Source organism: Apus apus, chromosome 2 (assembly GCF_020740795.1).
Source record: "Apus apus isolate bApuApu2 chromosome 2, bApuApu2.pri.cur, whole genome shotgun sequence".
In the NCBI taxonomy this organism is placed as follows: domain Eukaryota; kingdom Metazoa; phylum Chordata; class Aves; order Apodiformes; family Apodidae; genus Apus; species Apus apus.
In genome coordinates this window covers 103385905-103409181 of record NC_067283.1, presented here as the reverse complement: position 1 = coordinate 103409181, position 23277 = coordinate 103385905, and the positions used below count along the sequence as shown (strand labels likewise).

The window sequence follows — 23277 nt, the reverse complement described above, 5'->3', positions numbered from 1 at the left end:
ATTTGGGCATGGCATAAACTAAAAAGCAATAAAATGAGCAGTAGACAGCATGAACATCTGGTCCATGTTTTGATTATCTTAGGTGTACAATGAAGTATTTTTAATAGTGGGGTCTTGCTTCAAGGACCAGCCCCTGAAATGGCAGCTATCTGATGACTGGAAGATCCCTTCCCAGGAAGGGTGCCTCCTTGCACCTCTGCAATGCTGAATTGATGGTGCCCCAACTTCTCACCCTCCTGGGTGTTTCTTTAAAGCAAATTTCTGAATTAATCCACGAGGTCATGTGAGCTGAAATAAGCCTGAATCTCTGGCTGGAAATTCAGTTCTTGTAGCTGGGGAGAAAAGCATTTGTGATCTGAAAATTTCCATCAATATTTTTCCTTATCCCCCCCTCAGGCTGCCTCAGCTGAAGTGGTAACAGGGACAGAGATCTCTGGAAGCCAAGAAGGGAGGTTTCTAATAAAAAAAACAAACAAGGATGAGGTTCCTTGATCTTTTTCCCAATTGCTGTGGATAGTCAGAGACATAAACCCTCTCAGCACAGTATAATTTTCTCTTAAGTTCTATGGGATTCTATGGCTGCCTAGGACTAATTTGCCTTTAATTAATTCATGGTGTTTTTTATGGCCCAGGCCGAAAAACTATCACGCAGCTGGGATGCTCTCTGAGCAATGGTGCAGTGAGCGTTGAATAATACATAGAAAGATCTTTCTGGAAGGTGTTCTAGTTTTCTTTGAACACCTTTGTATTTTGATGCTGTTGTTACAGAATGAGACATCTGTGGACCAAACCCTTTTTGAAATGTGCAGAAAATCTACCCATTCCTTATGATTCAAGCAGAAGCTGAAATCAATGCTTGCTATCAAGGAGAGGAATTGCAGGATACACTGCAAGTTGTAATTCAGGGACAAAACAAACAAGCAGTAATATTGAAAACATAATTATTTTCAACTAAACACCTTATTCAAATGTATTTACTCTCTCCCACGTCTCTCTACTTATTCTTTATATCCTGAAAATGTGTCTGTATCTCAATCAAAAAAATTGAAACCACTATTTGCCTGAAATAGCTCAAATTGTAACTCAACCCTTCTCTTGTAGAATTACAGTAGATAACTGTTCTGATATTTACATATTATCTGCTATTTACATAATGGAAAATTAGCATTATCTCAAGTATAACTTGCTGTTTCTTAAGGGAAGATTCATTGCTCAAACTACTTAAGAGGGCAGTGCATTCCTAGCAGAACAGACTGAAAAAAAGAATGTGGTATTTTTCATTGGAGTCTTATTTTTAAAAAGACATGGGAAAATGTTTCTGTTAAAAAAATGATAAAAAGCATTTTTAGGGGATTTTTTTGTATTTTTAATGGAGGATTTTCAGCACTTTCTGAGAGGCTCTCTCTGTCATCTTTCATAGCTGCAAATAGCTTGTATTTACCAGAACAGACACATTAAGAAGACAAAAGCATAGAAGGTGGCAATGTGTAGTAAGCTCCTGAGCCATCTAAAAATATCGCAACTCCTGTTATAGGAGGCCTGGTGTTTGGCAGATGTGGGACTGTGACTGTTCAGAGCTAACTTGGGCTAAGGAAAAGCAGTGGACAATTCTGAGAAGCTGTAGACCCGATTAGTTTCCTCAGTAGCTGTTTGTTTTACACCTGCAAGGTCTTCAGACTTGCATGAAATTACACAACAGTTTCCCCAAGTCATTTGGGAAGTGACTTCTTCTTCTCTTTTTGTCTGGAGCCACAGTATAGTGGACACATCCTTCCTATAGCTTAACCTGGTTAAGAGATTCACATATCAGCTCTGCCTCAGCAAGATGGAAAAACACATGCTCTTTGCAATCAGTTGTGCCTGTCCTGGACTCCTCCTCGCTCTGCTCTCCCTGCTCATCAATGCCAGTGTCAAACTGAAACCCAACCCCAGACCCTTGGCAGGTCATGGGCTTCTTTCTGTGACGCCTCCCTTGGGACTCAGGCCTTTCAACTGTTGCTTTTTATTCAAACCCAGGCATTCAATGTGGCTTCTCTCAGTACAATCTTCCCTTCCCATCCCCACACCATTGCCAGATAGGCCTGGTCTCTCCTCGAGAGCTGCTGCCACCACCAGCCTGGCTCAGTTACAATAACCCCATGCTGCTGAAGTCACTTATTTCAAATTTCTGTAACAATGTCCTGCCTTATCAAGTCACGTACTGACATTAATAATATTTCTACAATGCTCTACTTGTGCTGTCTGAGCCACTCAGTTTGTGCTAGTGGCTGTAGCATGGGGAGTTTGTTTGGAAGAGCCATGAATTCAGCTGACATGAAACCACCTTTGTCCAGCCCTGATGTCCACTAGCTATCAGTATGTGACAAGAGGCAGGTCTCATTCTTGGTCGGAAGAGGAGAATAGGTGGCATCTATATAGTATTGCAATAGCAAGGGCTAGCACCCAGCATAGCCTTGCAGCAGGGAGGTTTGGTGGCAGTTTGGTGAAGTTGCCACTGACTGGAAAAGGGGAAACATAACCCTCATTTTTAAAAAAGGAAAAAAAGACCCTGGGAACTACAGGTCTGTCAGTCTTGCCTCTGTGCCTGGCAAGATCATGGAGCAGATCCTCCTGAAAACTTATGCTAAGGCACATGGAAAATAAGGAGGTGACTGGTGACAGCCAACATGGCTTCACTAAGGGAAATTTGTGCCTTACAAATTTGGTAGCCTTTTATGACAGGGTTACAGGGTTTTCTTTGCAGGGTTGGAAGGTGGGCCTGTGCAAACTGCATGAAATTCAACAAGGCCAAAGGCAAAGTTATGCACATGGGTTGGGGCAATCCCAAGCACAAAAATACAGGCTGGCTGGAGAAAACAGCTGTGAGGAGGAGGACTTGGCGTGATGGTTGATAAGAAGCTCAACATGAGCCAGCAATGTGCACTTAGAAACCAGAAAGCCAACAGTATCCTTGGCTGCATTAAAAGAAGCGTGGCCAGCAGGTCAAGGGAGGTGATCCTCCCCCTCTGCTCTGCTCTCCTGATTTGCCACCAGGAGTACAATGTCCAGTTCTGGAGCCCTCAACACAAGAAAGACATGGAGTTGTTGGAGCAAGTCCAGCGGAAGGCCACAAAGATGGTCAGAGGGCTGGAGCACCTCTCTGACGAAGACAGGCTCAGAGAGTTAGGGTAATTCAGCCTAGAGAAGAGAAGGCTCTGGGGAGACCTTATAATGACCTTCCAGTACTTGAAGAGGGCCTACAGGAAATCTGGGGAGAGGCTTTTTAGAAGGGCTTGTAGCAAAAGAACAAGCGGTAATGGATAAAAACTGGAAGAGGGCAGATTTAGGTTAGACATTGGGAGGAAATTCTTTAGTGTGAAGGTGGTGAGACACTGGCACAGACCGCTCAGGGAAGTCGTGGATGCATCATCCCTGGATGTGTTCAAGGCCAGGTTGGATGGGGCTTTGAACAACGTGGTCTAGTAGGAAGTGTCCCTGCCCAAGGCAGGGGCATTGGAACCAGATGATCTATAGGTCCTTTCCAACTCAAACCATTCTGTGAGTCTGTGATTCTCTGAGGTGTGTGGTGTGTGTGGTGGGGGCCCAGGTGCCAAGTTTCCTCAAGAGCCAGCTCAAGCCTGAACCATGCATGCAGTACAGTCCCAACTAGTAGCCTGGCATCTGGCAGGGTCTAACAGTCACAAAAGCTGGGGTAGGAAACCCCTGTCATGTGAATGCACATATTGACATGAGGAAAAGTACTGAGGAAGAGTGGAAAGAAAATATGTGCTTAGTAATGATCCCCCATGCCCACCTGAATACCATGTGTCACTGGCAGGGCGAGCTGGGACTGAAATGAAGCATGCCTGGTCAGGATGCTTTAAATCTCACCACCTGAAAAAAACAGGTGCCAAGTTTTGGTGTTAATAACTGAGTTCTCCCAGGATGAAGACAAATGGAAACCCTTGGGAGAATGTCAATTAAAGGAAATGCTTCCAACTTAAAAAGGGAAGTGGGGTGGGGCTTTGTCTCACATTGCCAAGGAGCCAATTCCATCGAAAGGACACTTTTATGAATTGCTCAGTGTGATATGAAGCTCTCCTTCTCCACTGCTTTAGATAACTGCAGGCCAAGACAACTCTCCAACAAATGGCTACAATCTCTCCACCACAAAAGTGATAATTTGCAGGCATGACCTCATATGAAGTGGAGTTGGCTAACATGCATTAGGCTGGCTCTGGGGAGTTGACACAGTTATAATTCAGCTTGCCAAAGGGAATGAAGAATAAAGAAGATTTAAAACTTTAATTAAAAAACTTTAAGCAAGTGAAATGCTGGAGAGTGGCAACTCCTTTGCAGGGTTGTCAGTCTGGGATTTCTTACAGTGGAGAACAGAGGAGTTGCAAGCAGGAAGGAGGGTGAAGATAGGTTCAGATTTATCTACAAATGCATCCCATATATTTTAAGATATTGAGGAACAGATTTTATTAATTGCTCCCATGAAGGGAGAGATAGTGAAGGAATCCAAAAGCACTATCATTATACAACTGTCTGATCTACGATGTTGATTCTGTTGCACATCCCTGCATAAAACTGAAATAAACACAATTGACTTGAAATGCAAATGTCTTCTGGTTGCTCTTTTTCTGATATGAGCTAGGGCAAAAGACAAGAACAAATAGAAAAGTGTCCTTTTTGTCAGGTGAATGTGCTTGCATGTCACCTATCCTATTAAAATGACAGTTTTGGTGCTTTAAGGCACCTCACATGTTTAACACCTATTATTAACTTATGGAGCTCATCAATTACACAGCATTCCCCTAGAGATGAATTTAGAGTTTCACAGAGATGAGGACTCAAATTTTGAAAAGCACAAAAAGCTTGGTGCACTTTTTTTTTCACCACCTGGCTAAAGGAAAGCCCAAGCACAAGCCTCTACACATTGTATCTGTTAGCTGTAAATGCCAGGTGCTGCTGGAAGTCAGCACCCAGAGGTGAAGAAACCTGTAATAGACAATCAAAACACTGGAACTGTGTTTTCAAGGGAAAATGTCCGACTGAAAGTGTGTGGCCAGTAAATGTCTGAGTATGGCAAAGGCAGAAAGAAGGTTATCCTAGTATGTTTTTGGCTTCTTGTGATGTTCCAGACCACTCCAGCCTTATTCCTAAACAATGATCTAACTAGAATGACCGGTCATCACAGCCCTGCTCTGATCTTTCCTGGTACTCTGTCAGATGACAAAATAGCACAAGGAGTTCTTTGTTTACAAGACACTATTGTTGAGGCAACTAGATGCAAAATACGTGTCTGATGTACACATTTCCTGTAATTTTAGAGCAGATATCTCCAGAAACAACTTCTGTTCCTCTGCATAGTGAATTGATATTGCAAGCCTTCCTTCATGCTACAAGTCTCCGTATACATTCAGAAATAAGGTGTGATTTTTATGACCAGTCAGGTTCCTTGGTGGTGTCCTAATTGCTGTCCTAATATTTTGCACTACGTGTACAATGATGGCCAAGCAGTTACCCTGTCCTGCCCTTCCCACCCACCTGCTCTCTCAAGCTGGCTAAAGAAGCTGCATGTGCAATAGCTTGAATCTCTTGATAAATTCACAGTGTCAAAAGACATCAAAGACTTTCAGCCTCGTTCATCAGCAAGTCCTAATTGATTTCTTGAGCAAGTCTAGAGGATTGCGAAGATAACTCTATACAGTGACCTATTCATCAGCTGCACTCAGGAACTTCCACGTATTTTACAGGAGGAATTTGTTTAAGGTATGCTCTTATCTAAGATAACTCAAAGCCTTAAGAGATGACACATATATTTTTAAAAGCTCCCTGATTTTATATGAACACTTGAGATACAGAGGTAATCAGTGAATTTATTCAGATTTGTTGCTTAGCATAAAGCTGTCTGGTTTTTGGACAGCCCTTTTGATTTACCATCCTGTGGTGAAATTGCTGCAGGAATCTGGAGAAAGTCCAATTCTATTTGTTTCAAGTCCTGATCATGTGGCTTTGGCATTCCTAACATATCCAGCAATCATTTGCTTTTAATTACCATTCATTTCAACCACATAAGTAATGAATGTGGCTACCACATCCAACTTACAGGCTGCGTAAACTCTTGAGCTGGGTGGAACTTTCTTCTATATAGAGGCTTAACTATAAATTTAACTCAAAATGTGAATCCTCTTAACTTATTTTAGACATATTTTTGTAAGTTTAAAATAAAAATAAATAAAAAGAAAATGAAAAAAGCTTTAAATGAAAGATTCCACACAATACACCTGATTCACTTCAGAAGCAATTTCCTGGCCTTCTCAACCTTTTGGTATGACTGTAGAAACCTTAAAAAAACAAGTTGATTTAACATTTCTATTTATTCATGGTGTCCAGTTTCCAGAGGAGTCTGTGACTTGTAGTTTTAAACTCAATTTAGCATTTAAACTCATTTTCAGCTGGGTCCCAGTGGAGCAACAATTAGAAAAGGAAAAGAGTTCAAAGAAGAAGGGTTATAACCTTTCAGTGGTCTGCCTGGACTTAAAAAAAAAAAAAAAAAGCATCTCTTGTTACTATTCCTCCTACATGTGGCAAACTAGGTCAGACAGCCAAGCTGCAAACCTGTTGGTACAGAGAATTTCACGGTTAAGTACAAGCCAACACCCAAAAATCTTTAATGACAGCTGAGGCAAAGGTTCATTTTTTAGGGGTACTGTTATTTATAGTGTGCTGAAAGCCTAGTACCAGCAGGCCCAACTTCTCTTGAGAAAAAAGAAATCTTGCATTGAATCTGAGCAAGAGGAACCTACCAAAAAAAACACGAAGAGAAGCTGCATTGTTGCACGCTTTAAACTTGTGTTAAACCTACACATCTTTTGCTGTTGAAGGCTCCAGCTAAGACTGGTGTCCCAGTAATCCACACAATGTACATATACTTTGTGGGAGCCAAGCAGCCCTTGCAGGCAAAGGTTGGACAAGAAACAGAGGTATCCGAACTCTCCTAAGTGGCCAAACTGGGAGTCAAGCAGTGTCCTGCAAGTCAGGACCTGGGTCTCCCATTTATTAAACTGTAGTGGTTTCATCATGGAGAGCTAGAAACTGTATGTATTTTGGTGTATTCATAGTTCACATGTGCTTTCTGTAGCAACAGTATTCTTAAGAATGGGCTTCCAGTGTCATGAATTCAGCCTTGAGATTCAGCCTCTCCCAAGACATGGCTACCAAAAATCCTATTTGGAAGCACTGTACTTCATGAATATCAGAGGATAACTAGTCCTCTTTGTTTATCTTTCTTCTCCCCCAGTTCTCATAAACATACCACGTGGAAGCCTCCCTTGGAACCACACCACAGGCTCTCCCCAGTCAGAGTGCACGGGTACCCCAGGGTAGGACCTGCAGACATCTGGGACTGAGGGATAACAGCATACAGGGTGACCCAGGCAGGCAGGCTGAGGCTGCTCCTACTTTCCACATAGGGATGTCACCCATCCCGTCAGAATGGATTGGATTGTGCCTGTGATAATGGACTTTGGGAACACACATGAGTTTTCAGTAGTCTCACAGTTTATTCAGCTAATGTGACTCAAGAAAGAGACCATTATGCAAGACTTGGTACCATAAGTTTGAGCATTATATGTCAAAGGCATTATATTTTAGAAGAAAAAAAGTGATGCTATGGTAGCAGAAAAAAACAGTAGGAAAATCGTTACCAGTGTGTCTTAAAATTACAGCAGACCTGAACAAAAGTATTATTTTTATAAAGCTGGTCGACAGTACACCTGATCATTCTGACTATAATGAAATCACTACAAGATAGAAGTGTAAGCATTTACTATGTTCTCTGTCAGCTCATAATAAGACAACTAGATTTGACCAGAAAATATAATTAGCTAAGGTGAATTAAATCAAGATTTTTACTCTGTTTCACATGGTCAGAAAAAGATCTACCATATTTTCTAGTACAGATAAAACAGATAGCTGGTGTCAGATAATTTGTAAAATTGTACCTACAGATACCTGCAAGGAAAAGATTTAGGAAAGAACCCTCACTCCCAAATAAGCAAAGAGAAAGTTAAAGTGCATGTTTAAATTCAAGTACAGTTTTTATGAGGAACATGCTGTGGTTCATATATTGCTGCTGAAACTCCTTTTTAAAAAGAAAATGCAAATTTGTCCCTGGTCATTTGAAGAGCGCATAAGAATGACAGAAATGACAGCAGCTTCATACAGAGATGCAGTTGACTGTGGATTAAAATTCTCCCTAGGCCAGGCTACTAAAACAATTAAAGGCAGGTCATGTAAGGTCCTGAACCATTGAAATGTGATGTTCACTGAAGGCAGATGCAGCCCAGGGTGGCCAGTTTTGAATGGAAGGGAAAGCCAAGACTTTTTCATCAAAACTTTCATTTCCCCTGTTGCGTTCCGTGCTGTTTCTGACAAGCTGTAGCTGATTTTGAGTTGGTTGCAATGAGATGTTTAAAAATGGTGACAACCCATTAGCTGGAAGTGATGCTGTGGCAGTGCCCAGCTGGAGCACACCGGCAGCCGCAGCAATGCGGTTCCAATCGCCGCCTGCCTTTAAAATGTCACCAGGAAAGATCTATAGACAGCCTTCCTGCTACAGGCCATCAATGTCTACTCTTCCTGTTTGATTTTTATTTAACTTTCTATGGGTTGATCAGTTCACAATGAAGCTGAGGGCACTTTGAGGCCCCTTTGAAAACTGAATTATCAAATGGAATTAGAGCCCTGTTCAAAATTCACCTGTTTTTTATTTTATTAATGTGTGTGCCTGCATCTGGATCCATGACCTGCACAGCCCATCAGGTTTTTTCCTTCATGCTGCCCTTTTCACGTGTCTACCTTGCAATTTCCTCTTTTTCTCTTCAGGTTATTGGATCACTCAACTTCCATATGCTGATACAGTTTGATTTCCTCTCTCGGGCAATACTGCAGCTACACAAGCATCCACATGCCTGTTTCTCTTGTCCTTTTTCATCCCTGTATCAAACTTTCTTTTCAGCTGCTATTCTAAAGCCATGGTCCCAGCCAACAACTCCTATCTCTGCAGACAAGTTTAATTCATTCAGTCTACTGAGTTTATTGACCTTAGTTCATCAGCCTACTTTTTCCACATTTGCTGCAGCCTCATAAACCACAGAAGAGCTACTATTCTCCCAAAATACATTCTGTGATTTATTTTTTTTAATTGGCTGCTTCAGCTGTAAGGCTGCAACCCACCTCTTATTTTAGAAGCACATGGGCTTTGTCACTAGCATCTTAAAAAGAGGGCATACATAGACACGTACCTTGGCATTTTGAAGAGGAGGCTGGTAACTGGAGGGCCGATAGTACCTCCTCTGAGTAGCATCAGTATGAACGTCTCCGAGAAACAGCTCCTCCACAAGGTGGTCCAAATTGTGGTGCAGGTACTGCTTCTCCACACGGATCAGCTGGAGTTCATGCATGGCAAAATTCAGAGCTTTGGTGCATTCGCAGCCATTCTCTTCTCTCAGCAAATCATAGCTCACATCCTGCTCCCAGGGACTATCTTCTGGTACAAATCCAGGACAGGTATGGTTCACCAACTCACTTAATTTTTTGGCTATTGCTTCATTGTGGCATATGATCTGTATGTTGCGCAGTTGATAATCAGCTTCAGTACCCCCTCGGATGATCCAGGATGCTTGGCGGAGACGTATTTTGCCACGAATAACTAATGTGTAGATAGGGTTTGTGCAGCGATTGCCACCGTAATAAAACTGATAGGCCTTAAATGTATTATTGTGGTAGAACCTGTAAGATCTTGTGATGAACTCTGGGCCTGCTCTAACTTCACAGCTGTGGGAAGACAGAAAGTGAAGGAAACGAGATTTTAGCAAGGTCATGTACTCTACAGGTAGCAAGATGGAGCAAACCTGCATGGGCACACAGAGACACTTGGGTGCTGGTGTCCCTCTGGCATAAATGGGGGTAAATAGGAGCTTGGCATCTGTGGCATGCCAGTTAACCAACAATTGCCCTGCTGTTATGCTGTTATTAATATACTGCTTCATGGTGATCTTACTAAGGGCTTTATCTTTGCAGTTTTAAATATGTTAGGTCATATTTTGCATTTCCTTTTTGTCTAGGGACCACCATGTGACCCAATTCTTCTCTGAAAAAATGCAGCAGCTTATTAAACATCTTGTCTTCTCTTCTGCATGGTAGATTTATCAAAAGGACTGATAACATCAGAAAGTGAAATGTCAAATGGCCACAGAACAGTACAAAGAACTAGCTTCTATAGCTGCTGTACAAGCTTCTTGGTGGTTCTCCACCAGCTCTGGTCTGCAGAGGATGTGGAGGAACGTGTCCTCAGCTTTACCACTCTCAACCAGGAGTTTTTTCTGAAGGTGTAAATGGCAGTTCAATTCCACTTCCTTCAGAAAGTCCTTTTGTGCCTTATCTTGTCCCTCTTGTAGCATCCACACTGCTTAACATGAATACACTCCTTTGTATTAAAATACCCCAGTCTTTCCTACCACAAGTCACTTCAAATAAGCATGTGGATATCGCCTGCTGAGACACAGAAAGCAAAACAGCTCTCTGAATTACAAGTCTCTATGTCTAGAGAGTAGAACTGGTGAAATACAGCTTCTTAATTTCTTTTGCTAATAAAATCTGTGCTAGAGAGATGCTCTGAAAACAAGGGCCCATTCAATGGATCTAATGCATATAGTCAAAGATAGCACAATGTCATGTTTGAGTAAGCATTAATTTTGGCATCTTGGGCTCCTGCCTATTCAAAGAGAAATTTAAACAGCATGCTGTTTAAAATCCAGACTATAAATTGATTCATCAAGACAGTTTTATAGCATGCTATTCTATGCATGTACATAATGTCACTCCTTCTCCTTTTAAGCATAAACATATAGAAAGCATCTGGAATGTAGAGCATCACCATATTAAAGGAAATATTTCCCCTGCTGCTTAAAGTGGGAATAGTCACCCTTCCCTCTGCTCCCTTTTGGCCTTCCTTTCCACATGTATCACTCAAGCACCTTGTCTCATCTTTCCTTACCCAGTAGAGACCCAGTGTCCCTCAATATTAGGAGGCATTTGCACAGTGATCCTGGCTCCATTGTGAAGGTGTTTCAGCATATGATGACACTGTGACTCCTTGAAAGCCCTCCATGCGCTCTTCTCCAAGGACCGAGGGTGGGACCTGCTGTCTGGGTGAAGAAGAGCAGAACCTTCTCCCAGCCCTATGACAGAAAAATGTAAATTATCATGAGATCCCACTGAGAAGGGCTTCAACACGATAAAGGAGGTTGTGAACGTCTTGTGTTGAATGACACTTGTTCGCAATGTTATGTGTCTAGGAAAGTACTGTTTAATTTTCATTTCTCACCTGAAAAAAAAAAAGCGAACCTCTTCAGCTCTGTCAGCCTACTAATAATTCACTAAATAAATTGGCTTTATGAAGTATACTGAGGAAAAGGCCATGAACCAAATTGTTGCATTTCCTCACCCAGGAGATGTGGCTCTGAACCTGAATTTTATAAACACCTCTGTAATCTCTGGTCAGGATAATAACAAACCTGGGCCATGGAACTTTTAGAAGGTTGCATCCAGATCCGGACTTGAACTTTGTGGTTTCAGCCCACCTCTAATTTGAACTCTTCTATAATAAACTTACAAATAAAGACTACTCTTTAAAACCAAGGGAAAACAGATATTGAAAGCAAAGCCTCTGCACACAGGAAGCCTCTGTGATGACTGAGGTGGTCAATTAAAGGCAGATTCTGCTATTTTTATTTTAAAGGGGAAAAGGAATTTCAAAAGCTAATTTTATCTCCAGCACACAGTAATTTTGGTTTCTAGTAATGTACACATACCAAACCCACCAGTGTCCTCTCTACACAATATTAATTGAACGAAATGAATACATAGTTTCAGAGGGAATGCATCTCTACTCTTTTAGGCACAGCCTGCTCTTAGATATGTTGGAAAACATGGATCAAAAGAAAAACACACATCTAGAGGTTAAGAGGTGACAAACATGAACCTTACATAATGAGTTGGAAACTGTATTACTTTGCCAGAAGGAATTTAAGAACCAGCAGGCTAGAAAGCAAATACAGGGTGGGGTGGAGGCGCTGGCTGGGAATTTGGGGCAGCCGTCTCGGGAGAGGAAGGTCTTGCTAACCTGTGTCCCAGGGGAAGGGTCTAGGATTCACCCCAATCTTTGCTGGTGCCCTCTTGGCAGACCTGGCTCAGGACCTGGGCTGTTGGGGATCACCAATGCACGGTGCAACCCCAAACACTGCATCGAGCTGCCTCTTGCAGGATCCTATACTTTTTCCCCCAGGTCCCAACTAACGCTCAGGCACATGCTTGGGCAGCACGCAGTATTGCTACAGGAATTCCAGGAAAATCAGTTTGGTTTTAGGCTGACACTGTTTCAAACCTCTGCCACTTTCTATTGCAAAAAAGAAAACGGTGTCAGTGATTCATTGTGTTGGCTTGGTCTTAGATTTTCCGGAAGAAGCTTGGGTAACACCTGGGAACATGGCATTGCTAAAAATACAAATACACGTCAACCATTTGAAAATAGCAATTCCTTAAGCTAAACAAAGGCAAGGACTTACCCAGTAGGCAGGGTAAAGAATACAATAAACACTTGAATGTAAACAGTGCTCACCACTGAATGATCTCAAGATTTAATGAGATGAATGAATACAACCTCACAAAGTCTTTACTGGAAAATCTGGTAGGTTGGTTGCAGGTTACTAATAATCCTTCCATCTGACTGAGAATTTACAGCCTTGCTTTCTCAAGGGTAATAAACACTAGAGATACTTTGATATTTGAGCATGTTGACTGAGATGCCCTTCAAGGAGCCTGTATTTCAGAGGGTCAATGCTTCCCCCTTTCTGGAAGTCAAGGCTTCTCAGGTATTTCTACATTACATATACAGAGTCACTCATGGTAGCACCAATCAACTCCTGTTCTGCAGCCAGAAACTGTACAGCCACTTTAGAAGTGGCCATGGCAGAGCAATGCTTTGCTTTAGCTGACAGCATCTTTGAAGAGGCAGGATTCACCAGACAGGGTTAGTGCTTCATGTACACTCCTGGGTTGAAGCCAGCACCTCTGCACAGCAGTTCTGTGCTGTGCAATGTCTGCAGCTCACCTCACTTGGACACTCTTGAAAACTTAGGTTTATCTGAAGCTCTGTGGGTACGGAGCACATATCACAGACCATCACACATTGCCAGGAGAACAAGTTCAGCCAGGTACAGATAAACTTACCACTCTACTTATTTTTGTCATTATGAATCACAACTGGTGGCTGAAAACTTGCCTTCTAACACCCTTTTCTAGCTCTAAATTTCCACATGCTCAAAAAGTCCACATAATTTCAGCAGCTCATTCTGAAATGGAGTGCTCCAGCCCATGGCTTCAGAACATTTTCTGTGTCAGAAGTGACACTTCTACTGATATTCTGTAGAGGCTGTAGCCATCAGTACTAGCTCTTTCCACAGAAACATAGCTGTCAGGATGTCTCCTGAAGACATATTATCTCACACTGAAAAAGTCTTTGAAAATTTACGTTTCCACTTGAAGTTGTTAAGCATTTGAAATCTGCTATCAAGAGGAGGTTTTGGATTGGTTCAAGTGACTATACCATTTGCTTTTAAGCAGTTGTATTTTGCCTAGCTCATGTCATATGATTCATGAATACAGACACACTTAAAAATGAATGATTCCTTTAAACATACTTGGGCATTTAATTTCCCCAAGCAAAAATCCATCTGTGGGAGGATACCAACTTGTATGTGCACATATCAAAGCAGAAAATGCTGTAACCGCATGATACAGTCCAAATCACTCCCTTGAGGAAATAATGAAAAGAAGGGGTTTTTGAAAAGGCCTCAAGGCAAGTCTGCAACTTGCAAATGATAAACTGTAATCAGTGGATGGAAGGATATTTGCATCCTTCCTTGCCCCGGAGATCTGCACCTGCAGAGGGTATTTGTTTGGGATTCTGTCCATCAAACTGTGACAAATGAGGTCAGGAACAAGTTTAGGTAATCAAGACAGCCATGAGAACATAACGAAGGCTACAGAGATGGAGAAAGGGATGTAGAAAACACACACATGCTAGGCAACATAACGTAAGGAGGATGAGAATATCAGAATATGAATGATGGTATGAAAATAAAAGGCAATGATGGGATGTTTACCTATGTCTGTGTTGCTGGGGCAAGGAAATAATTTAGCACAGACTCCTTCCTTATCAAGTATTAATTTCAATGCTTTTATATTCACTGACAGATGCCAATACATATGACTACCATACAAAGAAGCCATAACTTCCCCTTATACCATCTGAAGATCAAACACCAAGACCGATGATACTCTTCCCACACAGGGCAGTAAACCAAACACTGTCTTCCTGTGCTTCTCCTTACAGCAGGTGTTAAGTGGTAGAACCCTGTCCCGCTGCTCCACCCTTGGCAGTGCACAACAAAGTGTTCTGCAAAAACAGGGTCCTGCAGGCATGATGGCACTAAGTCTAAACAATCCATTTGGCATGTGAACTGGGATATTGCTGGAAGGCTTGAGGTTAAAATGTGTTTTCACAAAACTGGGAAAAGAGTTCCATGGCTCTTTCAAAGCCCACTTTGGAGCCCAGATGCAGTTGCAACATAGTTGGAGCCACCAGTTTCATTCAAAGAGATCCAACTCTACTATTCTCTATGGCACAGACAGATGGTAGGTTTCAGTACCTCCATGACAAGTCACGTATCTCAGACTCAACTGAGATATCTCAGACTCTCTCCAACTTTTACATGGTTATGTATTATGTAGGCATCTTACCCACTTGTTAAAAATAATAAATAAATAAAATCCACCATGTTATCATTCAAAAGCATGACAGACTTCAAACAAAAAACAATCTTTGCATGACATGAGTAGCAACAATTCTGTGAAGCCTCTAGTTGGATTTCACTTTAGCCACATGACAGCCAGAGGTCATAGGATTGTTCCACTCACTCCATGGCAGCTGTGTATGCAAAGGAGCAAGTCCAAATGGAAAGGGAAAATTCCAGAATACATCACAGAATCATTCTGGTTGGAAAAGACCCTTAGGATCATTGAGTTCAACCATTAACCTAACTCTACCAACTCTGGTGCTAAACCATGTCCCTATGCACCACATTTACATGTCTTTTAAACACCTCCAGGGATGGTGATTCAACCGCCTCCCTGGGCAGCCTATCCCAGTGTTTTATAAACCTTTCAGTGAACAAGTTTCTTCTAACTTCCAATCTAAACTTTCCGTGGCACAACTTGAGGCTCTTTCCTCTTGCCTTGTTGCTTGCTACTTGCCAGAAGAGGCTGACCCCACCTCGCTACAACCTCCTTTCAGGTAGCTCTAGAGAGTGATAAGGTCTCCTCTCAGCCTTATTTTCTCCAGGCTAAAAACCCCAGTTCCCTCAGTCACTCTTCATGAGACTTGTTCTCTAGACCCTTCACCAGCTTTGTTGCCCTTTGTTGGACTCACTCCAGCACCTCAGTGTCTGTCTTGTAGAGGGGGGCCTGAAGCTGAACGCATTACTCGAGGTGTGGCCTCACCAGTGCCATGAACTCCCTAGTGATTTCTGATACAGGCCAGGATGCCAGATGCATCAGAAATGCCAGTTAGAAAAACAAAGCAAAATAAATGCATTTTCTGATGGTTGATATACAACTGCTCTTTCATAACCAAGCCCTAGCAGTGCAGATTACATCTTTAGCACCAAACTGGTTGAAAATATTATGAGGTGCTACATCGAGCTGGGGAGCCTTGCCCAGGCCCTCAACCATCACACTTGAGAGGGGCAGATGCAATATCCATTTGAGTGGGAAAGTGGAGGTCTACACAGCTGCCACTCCAGTAAGAGGTAGAAAGGAGCATGCACTGCACCAGAGGGCTTCGGGCTCACCTATAAACCTGTGTCTCATGTGGGAACAGCCATTTCAGATAAAAGTAATTGTTAAAGGGAAGATAGGTTACTTTCAAGCTCTTCAAAGATTTCTGCACATAGCTGCAAGTAAAATACAAATCTTAAAAGGGCAATCTGTTGGCAGTCTGTTACCCAAAGGTGTTTAAAAAATGGCTATGGCAAAGCTCTCCTCCAACATTTCTGCAAAAACCTGTGAGCTGCTAGAATAAATGTCTTGGTTTTCTGAAAACCAGTATGCAAATAATGTACAACTGCAGCACAGATGATAAGTGGAGTTGTGCTTGAACAGAAATTCTTATAGTTTAATTCATGCCTAAACACCCTGGCCAAATTCTGTTCTCAGCTATGCCAGAATTGCAGAAGTATAAGAAATAATCTTAAATCTTAAACTGTTTAGATTGCATCAGTTTAATGAACACCTTTATCAGAATCTGAACCATGGCTTCAAACATGTCCAAGTGTAGCGCTTCAAACCAGACCCAAAGCTACTAGGCATTCAGCAGGTTCACCCTTTGCTAGGTGGGAGAGTAAATGTTACCTGAAAGTGGGAATCAAACCTGGATTTAGATTGGGATTGCTCAGCAGGAACTATTTCAGTTTTTCTTTCATTTATAGCAATGTGAATCCAGAAAGGCACTGCTTTATTATGAATTAAAACAGCCTCGAGTGAAAATACAAGTTCAAAATATGCGATGCCTTCATCTCTGATAGAAGCTTTTTAACATTCATGCTTGATTTCTGCAGCAAGCTCTTTTCAAGTTAGAACTTGTTTCAAATTCGAAAAACCTTACAACAGATAAAGAGTAATTGGCTGGATTAAGTTTATAGCTCTCCTTATCTGGGCAGTTGCCCTGCACAATTAAATAAATAGACATTTGGTTTACGCTCTTTCTTCATGTGGGATAGTGTTAGATAACGCCCATGACAGGCTTTTAGCTACATTGCAAACTTATGTAATTGCTATGGAGAATATAATGTCCTGTTACCAAGCTGAGATCTGTGTTTACCAGTGTTTTCCCTGCACTTGAAACTTCAAAGAGGATTGGGACCTAAATTAGCTACTACAAACAAAAGGGTTGGGAAAGGAAAGCTGGGTTTTATGGCCATGGAAGCAGACAGAGCAATGATTTCCTTTCACATGTATCTGTTGCCTTTCTTGTGCATACAGTTTCCAGGTACAGCTTTCAAAGAGGCTCTGATCAGAGAGAAATGAATGTTTCAAAGCACACAAGATCCTAAAGACAGATTTTAACTATCTCTAGATGGGAGCTCTAAAATAAAACTCCTTTATGGCTGACTGGCCTAGCATTGAGGTTCTCTGTTGTGATCCAGCTGAGTCCTTACACAACACCCCATACTGGAAGAGGTCAGGGAACCAAGTGCCAAGCAGTTACACAGCTGATAACCTCCACTAAACTGAAGTTCAGCTCTTAATTGGGATGACTACTGCTACCCAGGCAAGGTGAAAAGCCACTGCTTGGAGTGTGGGCTTGTTTATTAAGTCCTGAAGGGTTAAAGGTTCCTTCCCTTCAGGGCAGCAGGAACTCTGCCACTGGCATGAGTGGGTGCAGCACTGGGATGTAAGTGCAATTCAATATCAACGGTAGTTTAGTCTTGTCCTCTTTGAAGGAAACATCTGTTCTCTGTCAGAAACATCTGCCATGCAGCCTGGAGACCTCTGCTCCACCTTCTACACACTTTGGCACCAAGATTTTACTCATGTGGAACTTTTTCCCAGTGCCAATGGGAAACTTGTGCCTGAGTAAAGACAATGCAGAAGAAGCTTGCTATGTATAATCCTACCCTCTATCAGCCTTGCTTAAAGCATCCAAACAGCAGTAAAATACTAGTCTTGCCTTGAATAGCTAAAGGTATTTGCATTCAGCATGGTTGAGGCTAATGCTGGGCTTCATCATCTGGCAGCCCACCTCCTATAGACAAAAGTCACCCTTTTCATTCATGACACCTATGTGGTACCACTGTTAGCCCATAGTCAAGCTGCAGAGAAGAGTGAAAGTGAATTTATGCTGGCAAAACTGTGAATAAAATTGAGTCAATCTTCTAACCTCCTCTGCAAACTCTACAAGCCTTAACACTAAGCAGTGTGTCTTTCTCTCTCTTAATTGTCTTCCAGATTTTGAAATACACTACTTTACTGAGGGAACATCACATATACTTTTAGCACAGAGCACAGTATTTGTCCATTTTATGGATATGGTTATTTGTATCTCCTAATACATTTACTTATTTTTTTTCCTGAAGAGGTTTTGAAATACAAACATCTCTATGTAACTAATTCAAACAATATTGCTAGAGAACTTCCAAGACCATAAATAGTTTTACTCTGAAAGCCTATCAGTCCTGTCTTCATCATCTTTATTAGTACTCTTTCCATAATGCTATCAACAAATTGTGTTTCATTTAGAGTTTCTAATTCATTACTCTAACAGTAAAATAATTATAAATATGCTAAAGTTTCTTCTTAGCATCTGTATTTGTAAAGAAAAAAGTTTACAAATGAAATTAGCTAAATTTGTTTTGAATCCACTTGAATGTAGCTCTTATTAACTGGGTTTTCTGGAGCTGAATGATCTTAGCATTTGACATTTGAAACTTCTGTGGCTTTTTGTCTAAGCAAAGAAAACACTGATAATGGACAACTTCCAGCTGCAAGCCTTTTTAAATTTTTTTTTTTATTTTTTTTTACTCCTAACATTGTACAGGTTTTATTTTGATTAATGAAGACAAGTTTTGCCAAATTTAAATTCAGCAATGTGAAAGTACAGGTTTCTTAATGTATTGAAAGCAGAAGCTTCAGCCTTACAGGACATTTTAACTTGTGTTAGGAAGCTTTAAGCTTTAAAAATCCTCACCCACCCACACTCACTCGCTTTTAACCCTTAAACTGCCATGTGTGATAGAAATGCAAAAGAAAACATCACGTGCTGTAAAAAGGCTTAACACTGTGATCCCCTGGGATCGCTGGTTATTCTTACAAATTACCAATTCAGGCTAGCTGCTGACCAAAGGATGTTCCTGTTGACTCTGTGGCACAGAGAGAAAAGCTCTAGGCCAAGTTAAAGCTAACAAGGTAAATACATTTAGACAAGCTACATTTCAGTGCATTTATGCCACTTATGTCATTGTCAAGTTTGTAAGAGGGCAGTAGTTTCCCAGTGCTTAGATCAAACTGTGCACTGCTACGTTACCAAGGTGTGTATACAGGAGGTGCTGAGTTACTCCTCTCTACAATAACTTAAGTTCATGTTATTTGGTGATGTATAACTGCAGATGGAAGAAAGAGATGGTTTTCCTCCTTCATCCTCTTTTGGCAGCTGCTGTTTTGATCTGATCACTGGTCCTGATTTGTTTCCTGCTCCAGCCAGGGTTCAGCTCTGCTCTGTAATTCCAAGCAGATGAGCTGGGGAGTCCAACCCTGTAATTACACTTCCTCTCTTTACTCTCTAACTTCAAACCTCCCATTTTGACTTTCACATCTCAGATCACAGACTTAAAAAACACCTCTGGCACCCCAGCAGGTCTGGCTCAACTAAAGACATTTCTACACTCTTCAGATTTTTTTTATAGCTGAGCTGTGAGAAGGGTATAAAACTCCCTCCTGGGGAACAAAGTCTCTTGCTCTTTCTTTCTCAAAACAAAATACACAATCAGAAGCCCATGCTCTTTATTATTTATTGAATACCATCTGTGTTCTTAGCACTTGTACAAACATGGACAGAGACAATCCCTGCTCCACAAAATCAACCCCAGGAATAGCTTTGAAATCCTTAGAATGCTTCCATCTCTCACACTGAATCCATGGAGGTCACTTGCATTGTAACAGTTAAAAAAACCCCAAATAAATAAACCCCTTGTTTTATGAGAAAGCTTGGGGCCCTAAGAAATTTAACTGAAGAAGGCTGGATGCTACAGAGTACTTCAGGTTTAGGAACACTCTTCAAAATGATCCTGTAACCGAGTAGGTTAAGTCACTCAGAACAATATCGCGCCTGGATTTTTCAAATCTGGCTGCCAAATGTTAGACATACCTAAGCAGCTCATTAAACAGCCTCCTTTTCAGAAGTTGCTCTTGAAGAACACTGGCTTTCTAGAAAGATGAGTTACCCGTTTAAGCGCCCAACTACGGATTTACAAGCTGAACTTGTAAGTTTAAGTTTAATTACACTGGCTTTTCTCACTAAAACTTTGCCTACTGAGCAGTTTCAAAGAAGTGCCAGTCCAGGGCTAAGCAGAGAAAGTTATCTAAGCAGAACTGAGGGTAATGACACCCAGAGTCTCTGAGCTCTGCAGCAAAAAAAATTTTAGTTGTGTACAAGACCCAGGGCTGGCAGACTCTCCTACCTGAGGCTTCCCAGCAAATACCTCCACATCAAAACCCTCCTTGCCTGCAGGTGAAACACGGGTCCCGTGGGACATTTTTACGCGGAGTTCAGTAGAGCAACCTCTCTGCCCGAAGGTGAGTAAAGCATCTTTGTGTGGGGTGTCCGAACCTGCTGCTCTATCCAAGCAGTTACGGGCGTGAAACGGCAACATCGCCGACACCAACCTGGGAGCGGGGCACTCCCTCCGCGCTCCTACCCACGCCGGCTGGGCGCCGCGCCGCGCCCGCACGCTTTGCAAAGGGGTGCTGCTAACACGGGGGTTCAGGCAGAGCGAACGAGGTATCTACCCGCTTCGGCATGCATACGGACCCTTCCTCTGCCAGACCCCCCGGCTTGAACAGCCGGGACCCAACTCCCGAAAGCCAGGACGGGCGAGCGCACCCACCCGCGACCCTCTTCCCCCCGATCCGCGAAGCTACGAGGTCCCTTCGCAACCCGGCCGGCTTTTTGGGGCGCACCACGAGGAAATCACCCTGCAGGCGGGCGGGGACCCCCAGGCAGCCGACCCGCCCTGCCCCTCGTCCCCACACTCACCGTGAAGCAGCAGGGCTGGGAACAGGTATCTCATCAGGCTGCCGTACGGGGCGGACATCTCCTCGCCTCGCAGAGCCCCTTTCCTGGCGCCTCCGCTCCGGCCGCCACCGCCGCCACCTCCCGCCGCGGGCAGCCCACGGCCCGGCGCTGGGAGCAGGCGGCTGGCGGGGCCGGGGACCGCCAGGCACCCTCCGGGGCCGGGGACGGCCGCACACTGCCGCTCCCGCTCCTCAGGGCTCCTGCCCCGCACACCGCTGCCCCGCACACCGCCGCCCCGACAGGGCTCCGGCTCGGCCGCCGCTCGGTGCCCGAGAATGCCCGCTCCGCCGCCGCGTCCTCCGTCGTCTCCGCGAAGCACGGCGGCTGCTCCGCTTCATATTTCCCCTTCCAGCAGGAGGAGGAGGAGGAGGGGTCGGGAGGTGGGGACTCCTCCCGGGGCGGGGAGGGGGAGAGGGGGGCGGCCCCGCCGGTCGCCGCTCCCAGAGCGGGGGCTGGGGCGCCCGGGACCGCGGGTGGCTGGGGCGGGATGCAGCGAGCAGCGGGTTGGGGAGTGGGGGGCTCGCAGCCCGGGGTCGGGGGGAGGGTGGTGAGATCGAGCGGCGGGTGCCATGTGCCCGCCGGGGGGCTGGGGGACACGTGGGAGGGCGTGCGGGGTCGGTCGGTCCTTCCTTGGCTGCGGGGAAGCGGCCTGAGCAGGAACTGGAGGTGCTGGGGGGGATGGAGGGGTGTCCCACTGCTCGCGTCCCGCATCCCAGGGCATGCGAAACTTGGGTTCGCTGCTGCCCCCCTAAACTGGAGGGAAAGTAAGTTAGAGTGTGCCCTTGCCTCGGGAAGAACCTTTGTGTGGTTGCGGCTTTCCACGTAAATCGGGAATGAAAAAAGCTAAAAATAGATGCCTTAGGTTGCTGCCTTTGGTGCTGCACTCCCTTGCATGTTTTTCCCCATGTCTGTTGTTGATTACTTTTGCTTTTTAATCTAGTCTTCGGCCTCGGTCATACAAAGAATTCACGCATGCGCTTCATGTTGGACATGTGAGTGGCTCGTGTTTGAGTTTTAAGTGCGAGACTTTAATTTGTAAAGTCCTCTGGATAGGGATGTCATGCTTTCTAGTTTGTGTTTGGACTCGTGGGCTCAGCTCATGGCAAAGAATGTGTAACAAATGGGAGGAAATGTTGAGAAAATCAACATAACTTGAGTTTTGAATGGCTTAACTGAGCTGAGGTGTTTACACACTGCACGCTTAAACAGAAATATGAACAATGATGATTCCTTCCAACTCCCTTGAGAAAAAAGAATAAATTTAATCTTCCTTGCTTCCATAGGGAGGAAGCTGAGACAGAAACAAATAAGTGGTGAGTCAGAATTAAAGCTCCGGTGCTTTGAATTCTCAAGGTTTACACTTGCACCTTCACACAAACTTTTTTCAAGCCAGAAGGGATGGTTTCCAGAGCACTTGGTGGCGGTCTGTACAAGCCTGTAGTGGCCACAGACCCTCTGAGTGACCTGGAGAGAGATGTACAGATAAAAGCAACATCCTTTGAGAAACAGGTGTCCGTGATCATGAGCAAGTAACACTGGGTAAGGCTGTAAAAATACCCTCACCTAACATTGCTTGCTTCTCTTCAACCCATTCCTGTAGTTGCCACCGAGGTGTTTGTTGGGCATGTGTGTGAAGGGAGGTGATTCTTGGCCTAGACATGGTGCATTTGGAAAAAGCCTTGTGTATCCACTTGGCTGTTTCCAGGACTAACGCAAGGCAAAATTCTGATTTCACTGCTTGTAACACTCCTACAGCAGCAGACACCCAAGTAGTTTTTCTCTGCTTGCAGGTTTGTTAAGTGAAACAGATCCAGTCAACAAAGAAAGCAACATTTGCTTAAATACCGTACAAGTGTCTGCATTTCTGAGTCCTGCGGACCTGTGATGTGCTTCAGATCTGTGTGTGGTGGTTGCCCCTCCTAAGAGAAGTTAATGTCAGGGTGATCAGTGAGATAATGCTGGGTGTGCAAATTGGTGATGTAAGGACAAGCGAAAGGCAGTGTATGTGGGAAAGCAAATTGCCCTGTTGTTGGCCATGTGCACCAGGTTATTATGGAGGGGTCCTGCCACCTTGAAGAGTCTCACGTGTTCAGCAGGTATATGGATGATAAGGTGTGTAGGAAGGCTCCTAATGAAGTCACCTGCTATTTACCTGAGAGTAAAAGGTAGGCCAGCATCACCATGAGCAGTAATGAAGGACTACCAGTTTTGATGTATAACTGTATGAAAGCAGCAACATCCAAAAAGAGAGGCTTTTTCTAAAGATGCAACCTGCTTCACTGTCCCCACCCAGATCAAGCAACATAATTCTCTACAAG

General features: G+C 43.5%; 1 protein-coding gene across 1 annotated transcript in view; it reads right to left on the bottom strand.

The window, feature by feature from the left end:
- APCDD1 (APC down-regulated 1) overlaps positions 1–21003 on the bottom strand; it is a 30259-nt gene extending 9256 nt beyond the window's left edge. The window contains exons 1-3 of the mRNA XM_051610657.1: positions 20921–21003; positions 11048–11231; positions 9294–9825 (exon numbers count right to left, since the gene is read on the bottom strand). Of these exons, the coding sequence (XP_051466617.1) occupies positions 9294–9825; positions 11048–11231; positions 20921–20978 (774 nt within the window). The 5' untranslated portion in view covers positions 20979–21003. The remainder of the gene's footprint in view (positions 1–9293; positions 9826–11047; positions 11232–20920) is intronic.
- Positions 21004–23277: the final 2274 nt, after the last annotated feature.